The sequence below is a fragment of the Protopterus annectens genome, chromosome 14.part0 (genome assembly GCF_019279795.1).
Source record: "Protopterus annectens isolate FY-2018-M chromosome 14.part0, PAN1.0, whole genome shotgun sequence".
Classification (NCBI taxonomy): domain Eukaryota; kingdom Metazoa; phylum Chordata; order Ceratodontiformes; family Protopteridae; genus Protopterus; species Protopterus annectens.
The window spans coordinates 470,973,613-470,984,599 of NC_056748.1; the positions used below are offsets into that span (position 1 = coordinate 470,973,613).

Here is a 10,987-nt window from a genome sequence, read left to right on the forward strand (position 1 = left end):
GTCCTTCAGTGCACAACTTTTATTACTACTAAGAAAGAGCAAGTTTTCTTTTTTTTTTCTGTGCAATGGCATCCCTGGACTATATTGTTAAAGGTCTTAAGGACATTTCCTCTGACTGGGCCCCCTGCACACGGACTCTGATATCGACATGAAATTGGACATGTTAATGAGCTAGTCACTCAAGTCTTAGCTAACACCTCTGCCTCTAAATTACAGCAACAAAGAAAGCACGTTCAGCTAAAACAGCTTTCTTAAAAGCAATGGTTTATATGCAGGCTACCTGTCTACCAGCTTATGCCATAGTTATTAGCATACAGGATCAGGTAGTTTGCTCACATCATGAGCAGCTTATATCTCTAGAGCACAGGTGTCAGAAAAACAAAATTCTGCTTGTGGATCTGAGTGAAGAAATGGAGACTTTCTTTTCTTAAGAAATATTTATGTGTAGTACTAAACTTATTTTCAGTTTCCCCGATCACTGCTCAGCCGGCCTACAATGTGCTACATATGTAGGAAAAAGTGGATGAACCCCCCCCCCTCCCAAACATGCTAAAATGTACAGGTGCTGGGAAACATGCTGCAGTTTCACAAGCTACCATGCAGTGCAGTTTGGCACCACACTCTATCACCTCATCCAGCTTGACTTTTGCTCTCATTTACCTGGCAAACTAGCTATAAATAACAGTTGGTACTTTCTCAGGAATAATCCACATGGTTGCTTCACCCTGCAGACCTCCTTCACCATTACCATAACTGATAGATTCTAATTTTAGCCCAGTTCATCTTCGGAAACAATTATTTCCTGAGTCCCTGGACTCCACCAATATTGGTTCCTTGTCAAAGGTCCCAGAAGGTGGTAGTAACACTATAAAGAGAATACTCCATGAGTAAATGGTCCCACCCTTAAATTTCCTTCTGCATCTTTTGGGACTCAAAGTAGTCTGGACAAATATGTAGAATCTGAGAAGGTGCCATCTAAATGACCTATACAGATGCAGTGAGTAATCCTTGGTCCATCTGTGGAAAGGATGAGTTCAAAAATTCTGAAAAGCTGTAGAGAGGCCTACCAGCTATTTAACGAGTGGAACAAAGCTATCATTCCAGCAGTTAAGATCTCGCCAGGTGAGCAGTTAAGTACTACATTAGGGTCATACATTGTTTTATGAATTTTTTCAACATCTTTATAATGATAATAACAATCCTGACTCTTTTCAGAATTATTCGTATTTTTGGAAAGGATTGTTGATGTGTCCTGTCATCTTAACAGAAAAAGACAATGGAGGCCTAAGTTTTGGAATATGAGATGCAGAGTGTAATGCTATCTATGAATATGAAGAAAGCACCTAGGCCAGATGGACTAAATATAGAAAACTATTGTACTCTCTGTAATGTTTTGCTTCATCTTTCTAACTTCTTTGTTCCACTTCTTTCAGTCTTCTCAGTCTATTAACAGCTCTTCCACTTTTTCTATTATTGTTGTACCTAAATCAGGTAAAGACAGCAACTTACCCGGCAATTATAGACCAATTTATTTATTTTTATTTATTTATTTATTTGACATTTGTTAACCGTATTAGTCTGACTGGGCAAAAAGCCCCTTTTCAGCAGAGGCCTGATAAGAAAAGCTCCAAAACAAAACATATGCTAATATAGAGCATAAGTATTAGTAATAACAAGGAAGATGTATTGTATCCCAACTGTAAACAGACGTCTAAACAAAGTATTACGATAGTTACATACATAGTAGGAGTGAAGTTAAACACTGGGCAGTTAAAAACAAGTTAAACAATGAAAAGTATTTAACATCTGACAATAAACACTTTATGATTTTTTTTGGTAGACTGCAGGAAGAAAGAAATGAAATATGGGTATAATTACCATATCAGTGTATTAACAGAGATAAAGGAGGAAGACAGGGTGAGGAGGAAGTAAGTCAGATTGGAGTGAGGCAGGGGCAAGACCATGTTTTGAGCATGTAGTCTTTTAGCATTTTTCTGAAACTGAAACTACAAGTGGTAGCTCTTAGGTCTGGAGCAAGTTTATTCCAGGTGTTAGCAACTGAATGACTATATAGACGTTTACCTATTTGTTTTATGGCCTTATAGATTTCCAGGAGATGTTGTTCCGTTCTACAGAAACAGAGTTTGGGAGTATAAGGAAAGATTAGATTAGAGAGAGCAGGGCAGAGGGAGGGATTAGAGTAGAGTAGAGTGAGTAATGTAGAGTTGTGGGAGGAAGAGTTGCTTTTGAGCTTTTGGCCATAGAAGATTCTGTAGGGCAGTGTAGTGGTGGGAGCAGTAAGGAAGGTTTCCAGCAAATCTAGCAATTTTATTGTAGGTGGATTCAAGTTTCGCCATGAGATTGACTTGCAGATTAGTGGGTATAGGTGCAGCATAGAAGAGAGCAGTTAGTAGAAAAACCTGTGCCAGAGAACCTTTTGTGTCCTTAGGTATTTTTATTCCTACATAATAGGCTTAGTTTTTGGTGTGTTCTTTTGATGGCCTGTAGGATATGGATGTCAAACTTAAGTTGATCGTCAATAACAACGCCAAGGAGTTTAGTATGTGTTTCAACTGAGATAGTAGTATTATTGAGAGATGTGACTGAGAAGGAGTTTTTACAATGTTGTAGAGATTTAGGGAGGAAGAGAAGAAGTTTTTTTTTTTAGGATTAAGTAAGAGTTCATTGCTACTTAGCCATTTTTCAACAGATAGAAGTAAGTTTTGGGTAAGGGACAGAAGGTGGGGGAGATTATCGGAACAAGATATGATAGTAGAATTATCAGCATACTGGATAAGAGAGGAGTGTTGGCAAGCTGTGTAAAAATGTGAAAGAGGACCAGTCCTAGTATTGATCCTTGGGGTACACCAGTATAAACAGGCAGGAAAGGAGAGGAGGCAGATAGACCCCAGTCTGTCAGATGACTATCAGACAGGTAGCTGGTGAACTAGAGTATAGTAGATTATGAGAGATTAAGATTTTTAAGTTTAGACAGAAGCAGAGTGTGTGAGACAGTGTTGAAAGCTTTAGATAAATTGAGGAAGAGACTAGAAACTAGTTTGTTTTCATCACAAGCTTTGGCAATCTTCTTCTTCTTCTTCTTTCGGCTTTTCCCAGTTAGGGGTCGCCACAGCGGATCACCTGTCCACTCATGATTGGCAGTGAAAGTTTACAGTGTCGAGTTACCAGCCCCATGCCCAACCTTCCACAGAAGGCACACACACGTGCACTCACACCTAGGGCCAATTTAGAGTGTCCAGTCCACTAGGAAATCGGAGCACCTGGAGGAAACTCACATGACCACAGGGAGGACATGCAGACTCTGCACAGAAGGCACCCCAGCCAAGGATTGAACCAGGGAACCTCTTGCTGTGAGGCGACAATGCTAACCGCTGCACCACCACAGGCTTTGGCAATGGTGTGTGTGAAAGTTATAAGAGTGGTGGCAGTGCTATGATGGGGATAAAAACCATGTTGTGCAGGTGTTAGGAGACTTTCTTGTAAAAGGTATTCAAGGATGTCTTTATGTATACATTTTTCCATTGTTAGCATACAAGCCAAAAATCTTATACAAGCATCTACCCTCCCTGGCAATATCCTTGATTCACAAGCTGGATTTTTTAAAGGAAGAAGTAGCATGGATCATGTACATACTCTGATGTTATATTTCCAAGGAGTGAAGAAGTCCTTGAAACCTGTGTCTGCACTATTAGTAGGCTTCAAAAAAGCCTTTGACTCTCGTAAATGACCTTATTTCTGGGCAACCACGAAAGTTATGGATTGTCCCTTGAACTTCATTCTTGCTGTCAAAGCTTTATACTGCTCTCCCTGGGCGCATGTTCTTGTAAGTCATAGTCTTCTTCCATTATTTTGAGGAGAGGTACCCATTCAGGATGCCTTCTTTCCCCTACTCTTTTCTTATTAAGCATTGAGCCACTCAACAGGTTGCTTGCTAAATCAATGTATCAGGTTGGATGTTCTCTAAGATAGCTATCAGTGCTGCAATGTTTGCTAATGGCTGTATTATTCTCACTAGGAGTCCTCTGAATGATATCCCATTTAACCATGATATTCTAACTGATTTTGATAATATATCTGACCTGACTGTTAATGTCTGTAAAGCTGAGATGTTTCTTTTCATTGCAGTCGCAAAAGTATTGAGCTCTTCCTACCATTGTCTCCCATTTAGATGTTCCAAACCCTTCCATTGATATCTTTGGATTAAACCCCATACTAAAGTTCAGACAATGTCGCATGATAACATCAGAGATGTTTGTATGTTTTTTCTTTGGCACCATTCTTGACAGCAATTCTTTATTGGAGTATATATCTGCAGTTAAAATGCTAGTCTGTTCCTTAATTTTCTATATCTTCATACATATTCCTACCTCCCAATCCCATCCATGGCTCTAGAAAATATGCATTCATTCATTTGCAAAATTGCAAGTAATTATTATTTTTTTTATGTTGTTCTAACCCAAAATGTCAATGAAGGGATAGACTGGCATGGATTTTTCATTTTCATGTCAGGCTTTCTCTTATTCACAAAACACTCATCAACCTCAGAAGGCAAATTTATATCTTACCTTATCATGCAAGATTTTAGTTTTATTTACTTAAGATGGAAGTACACAGAACTGTTGCATATTTCCAGAATCTCAGACTGAAAGTCCTTTCTTTTTAATCTAAAGCAAGTGTTTGAATTAGACTTTCTGTAATGTTAGAAACAAGTTGCCTGCAGGGACTCATTCTCATTCACTTTCTATGTTTCTGTATGTGGTATTATGTTTCTTGACTTTTAAGTCTCAACTGCAGACACTACACAGTAATAGACTTAGGATTCTCCAAAGACCAAATAGGTTTAATGCCCTGGTGGGAGGGAAAAGAAGACACATTTAAATGACAGCACACAGCAAAAGAGATGTAAATCCCACAGAGACTCGCTAACGTTTTCCAAACTTAGGTAGTGTTATGCATTTACCGGGCTTCTCACCAGAGATTCCATATAGCACATTGCAATATATCTTCTAATGTCATAATTAAGTACACAATTCCCCATTTTGCTATTGGAAGGTCTCAGGTTCCAATCAGCCTGAAAGAAGCCCAAAACAAAATACATAGATTCATCACTCTGATAGTTTCATACACTACTGCATTCTTCTAGAATCCATGTATACTCTACAAGTCAGTCAACAAGCTACCATGCAATTTGGCACCACACAAGCTACCATGCAATTTGGCACCACACAAGCTACCATGCAGTTTGGCACCACACAAGCTACCATGCAGTTTGGCACCACACAAGCTACCATGCAGTGCAGTTTAGCACCACACAAGTCACCATGCAGTTTGGCACCACACAAGCTACCATGCAGTTTGGCACCACACAAGCTACCATGCAGTGCAGTTTAGCACCACACAAGCTACCATGCAGTTTGGCACCACACAAGCTACCATGCAGTTTGGCACCACACAAGTTACCATGCAGTTTGGAACCACACAATCTACCATGCAGTGCAGTTTAGCACCACACAAGCTACCATGCAGTTTGGAACCACACAAGCTACCATGCAGTGCAGTTTAGCACCACACAAGCTACCATGCAGTTTGGCACCACACAAGCTACCATGCAGTTTGGCACCACACAAGCTACCATGCAGTGCAGTTTAGCACCACACAAGCTACCATGCAGTTTGGCACCACACAAGCTACCTTGCAGTTTGGCACCACACAAGCTACCATGCAGTGCAGTTTAGCACCACACAAGCTACCATGCAGTTTGGCACCACACAAGCTACCATGCAGTGCAGTTTGGCACCACACTCTATCACCTCATCCAGCTTGACTTTTGCTCTCATTTACCTGGCAAACTAGCTATAAATAACAGTTGGTACTTTCTCAGGAATAATCCACATGGTTGCTTCACCCTGCAGACCTCCTTCACCATTACCATAACTGAACTCTGTTTCTCTCATTTTACTCCTATTATTTATGATTCTGTCCCACCTGAAATTGCAGCCTCCGATGCTTTGAGAACCTCAGTTTTTGTCTGCTTCTCAGTCTCCGTGCAATGCAAATGCTAATCACATGCCCCCACTGAAGTGAATTCCAATATAAAGTTATGTTTATCAACTTCCAAAGATCTTTGGCAAATGCCAGGTTCAATAAAGCCTACACTAAGTGTGCACGATATGTTTTCAAGAACATTCCTACTACAATTTTTGTGCTATCTAGTCACTCAAAGATTACACTGTGTACATGTAGTCTACACTTTGTGGTAACCTTTATGAATCCCTTTCAATATTTAAAGCTGCAATAATGTCAGTAGGAAAACTAAAATTAGGAGGAAGAAGGTCTGAGTTATATCTGTGATGTCTGCTCACTCAGAACAGTGTACACAGTCTCTTAAGTGTAAATCTATACACAGAGTTTAAACTTTGCACTTTTCTCTGTTGATATATCAGTGTCAGATGCTTCAATGTAGTTCAAGTTGTTGTATACCTTACTGTATCTTTAGTATAGTGTTCTCTCTTTGTACATCTGTCAAATGTAGCATATTTAATTATTTTCTTCCAGTCTCAATGCTTAACATAGTCCTCCTTTTGTTAGCTGTATACCATACATTATACATTGTGCAGGTTTTAGCTACTCATATCCTTGTCAGTGAATGTACCTTGTGGCCCAGGTCATGACAGGAAATGGATTTTTGATTAGGTCATTCACTCAGTTAACAAATGTAAAAAAAAAAAAAAAAACGTAAATAAGAAAACAAATCTCCACAAAGGTTTTGCACTGAGGGAAATGAATAGCATAGAAATGCCCCAGAATGCTGAAAGAGCTAAATCATACTTTATTAATATATGTTAGTGAAAGTGTAATTTGGTAGGAAAGAAGTACATTCTGTCATGAAAAAGCTGTGTTTAGGGTACAGTTTTCCTTCAAGAAGTGCACTGCAAAGCAGAGTAAAAACTATTGCTGTAGAGTAAACACACAATGCGAGATTTGCCCACCGCAGAAATCTGTTCTTCAGCACAGATGACTCCACCTTATGCTTTCTTAAAGGTCTCCTTAATAAAATTGTGAGACCCGTATTTGTGAGTCTTGCAACTGCAAAAAAAAAAAGTGGATGTCAAATAAATACAGAAAATGATTTTTGCAGAAATGCCATGAAATAGTTTTTGCATGTACAACCTGATTGTGGGTAGTACTCTACACCCCTTCACTTCTGCTACTTACAGATACTAACTAACTCCTCACCATCCCTGTATCCTGGAGTTAGGGGAATAGTCTGAGGAACTACAATTTTGGAGTTAGTATATACACTCCTGTACTTTACATACATTGTCTTGCAGTTGTGAGAGTCACAATTTGCAGGTCTCATACTTCCAACAGGAACCCATCCTAAGGCTGTGCTGTTCCCCAGGTACTCTACATGCTCTGGATGTGACCTTTGGTCACACCCATTTCTGTTACCACCGCCAACACTACTAGAGATCCCTCCTTATCACCATCATCTTCTCATATAAATCTTTTGTACTGTAGGGATGTATCACTGCTACAGATTCTCCCCTTCAGGGAATGAAGCCTTACCAAATATTCCTGTGGTATCCTCATAGGGTACTGGCTTAGTTTCTCATGGAAGATCAGTACAGCTGGGCCACTGCATGCTCCAGGTGCCCCATACAGCATCTGCTTAGATCACATGCAGCAACATCCCCACATCCTCTATTTCATCCAAATATATGCATGCTGAAAAAGTTGTCAGAAAATTATGGGAGCCAAAGATCTTTAGTAAAGACCACAACACCAGAACCACCACTTCAGAGAAGAAATCATTGAATTTTGTCCATGTATGATGATCCTATAGCAGCTGAGGATAACCCCTAAAGCCCACCTGCACTCAGCATAGACAGACATTCTGTTTTCATGCTAGCAAAATGGCTTCTTTACCATCTTGTATTACCAATGACTACCACTAACCTTACGTTCTTTTGCTGAGACTGCTATGTAAAATGATCAATAAAAGACAATAATACAAAATAAATGAGCACCTCTGTTAAGATGTTCATCTGATTCAGAAGCCAGTCCCTTATATACCCGTGAGTATACAAGTACCTAGCTCTGAGACTTTATCTTTTTAGGCTACTTTTGAACTATTTTCCAGTAAATAATGGCTGCATTAAGTAAAAAAAAGTTTTAAAAGTGATTAAAATGGTTACTGCCTTGACATCAAGGATAAGGTAGAAAGGATTGTTAAGAGAAATGATGTGAAGTGAAATGTTATTTTGCAATATATTTAATGCAGAATATTTAAAATGTTGCTTTAATACATAACTGTAAGCACAAAGGATTGAATGTAACAACTGAAAAGTTCCATAACAATCTCTTTGTGCTGCCTCCTTAAAAATACACCCTATGTAACTCAATCTAAAAATGCAAAATGAGATAATCCTGTTCATTTCTCCTACATATACAGTCTGTTTTCAATTTTCTTCACACGCACTGCAGCTTAACTCTCCTATCTCACCAGCCAAGGGCTGATCAGTCAGAGTTACTATTTGGTAGGTCCTCATTTGCTCAGAAGTGGTGCTGGCATCCAGACTGTATAAATTAGTAGTACACAAAACAAAATCGGTACAAATATTATTTATAAAGAGAATATTGAACTTTGTGTATACTTAGGCATCGCCCGCCAACTATCCTGATGAATCACATAGCACAGCATTACCTTACTTATACTGATGTAACTTACACAATCACCGCAGTTCATAAAATTAATGTATATTTTATTGGCAATGTTGTATATTACATTTTTGTTCTGGTGTGATCTTTAACAAGTCTGAAACGTGCACACTGAAATAGTTTAAAAACAACAAATCTTATGTTTCTTTAACACGCAAACAAATGCCAAGAGACTGAATGTGAAAATGTCCATCTGCACGGCTTAGTGCATTACTTTACTGTCATCTGGGTGTGGCATTTGCAAAGACACATCAGAATTCATAAGTATCCCAGACTGCAACCACAATTCCCAACACAGAACTGATTTTTGGGTTTACGTGCGAGTGCTTTTTGTGAGAGGCTATAATAGCAGAGGTACACTCAAGTCCAGACTAATATCACAAAGCTGCTCCACAATGAAAAACAAAATGTTCTAACTGCAGACAACAGATGTTCAGTTAATAGCCTTCTCAAAGTATACACGTGCAACTTTGTCATTTTGGTCTATGTAAATGTGCAGAATCAACTGTGTACGAGTTTATAAGCAGTGCAGTTTTCTTAACTGTTTCTGAAAGCCCTAATTCAGTCTCTGCTTTCCTATAAGAAAAAAATAATATTATGGGGAACATAACATGTCTCATGCCACATTTAGCATGTTATAAATGTTGGTCTGGTGCACATTTTGATTAAACAAATTAGGTCAGTGAACAAATGCAAACAAAGAGGTTCAGATATCTCATACCTACAGATATAGGGACGTTTTATTTTTCTTTGTAATAATAAACCTGTTTTAAAGTTTTACAAACCTGTTAAAGAGTTTATTAAGGATGGGTTTCCACCTTAAGAGGTATTTGTCCTGTGTTCATGTTGTGAATACTGTCTGTTTCAAAACCCCAGCCTGTACAAACATATAAATTAATAAGAAAGCCTGGATGAAACAAAAACTTTATATAACAATCTGTCCTCCTCGACACTTCCTGCAGACAAAGTATATGGCAGAAATGAGGTACACCACAGCACAAACACACCCAAATGCAGAAGCCACTAGGTACACTTTGTAGTAACATGGCAGCCGATATTTTTCCACGTTACAAAAGCTGTACTGTTCGGTCTTGTAGATCACGATTCCAATGGCTGCAGCGTAGAGAGCAGTTGCCACAACATCCTGGATCAAGTTAGTCAATAACCAGTGGTTGCCACCCAGGATGGGCACCAAGTCCTGTTTATCTAGCAGAGTTAAGAAGTAAAGAGCCAGAGTCATGAGCCAGAAGAAGACTGCAACAAAGACAGCAAAGTGGCTTGAACCCTCGTATTTGCTGGATGCAATAGTAATCCAGAAAGCAGCTCCAAACAGAATTTGCAAAACTCTCAATACACCTGGACAACTTTTCGCAAAATCTCTGTTGACAGTCAGGGGGCTCTGAACTTGTTGTGTATGGGCCATCTTTTCTCAGACTTTTTTTTTTCTTTTTCTTGAGTGGTTGTGTATGTGTAATGCCTCTATCTAAAAGCAGCCTGTTGAATTGCGCTGATTCCGGTTCCTCTGAACAGAGATTACATTTAGTATCCACCTCCTTTACTAAACTCACAAAGGCTCCCTTGACACTGTTACTGAAGTAGATGGGGGAGGGAGAGGCAGGGGTGGAGGATGGTCTTGAAATCCAACCCTTTCTTCTCTCACATACAGCAACATTGCACACATAAGTCTGTAGAAAACCATATGTAGTTAGATTTAATATTTTGCTAGCTGTACCTTGCATCACAGTCACAAAAGTTAATTTATTTTTCCTTTTATGCAAGTGTATTTTTTTAATAATTTAATGTCCTGTTGACAGCAAACAGCACATCTGGTATTAATAACTGTAATAAAAAAAAGAATTTCATGCAAGTTACAGTATGCATATTGTAAGGCACAACACATTATATGACAGATTATAATGAAATAATGAGTGCCTTTCAGGGAAGAGACATAACCATGTATTTGCTATATATATATATATATATATACATATATATATATATATATATATATATATATATATATATATATATATATATATATATATATATATATATCTGTTACTTTTCACCCCTTCCCCAAATACTCTGGTCTCATTCTTGATGTAGGGAAAATACTGAACCTGATCCTTGCCATTCCAGTTTTCCAAATTCTCTCAGTGTGGTCATCTGTTAGTTTAGGTCAAAGGTCCTGTGTTTGACTCCCTTTGTCTCCTTTTGCCCCTACATGACTCTAATCAAACCGCTT

General features: G+C 38.7%; 1 protein-coding gene across 1 annotated transcript; it reads right to left on the reverse strand.

The window, feature by feature from the left end:
• Positions 1-8,769: 8,769 nt before the first annotated feature.
• On the reverse strand, positions 8,770-10,357 carry MARVELD1 (MARVEL domain containing 1). Its single transcript, XM_044056224.1, has one exon. The coding sequence runs from the start codon at positions 10,163-10,165 to the stop codon at positions 9,668-9,670; it is 498 nt and encodes a 165-aa protein (XP_043912159.1). The 5' UTR covers positions 10,166-10,357; the 3' UTR covers positions 8,770-9,667.
• Between the last annotated feature and the right edge of the window lie 630 nt (positions 10,358-10,987).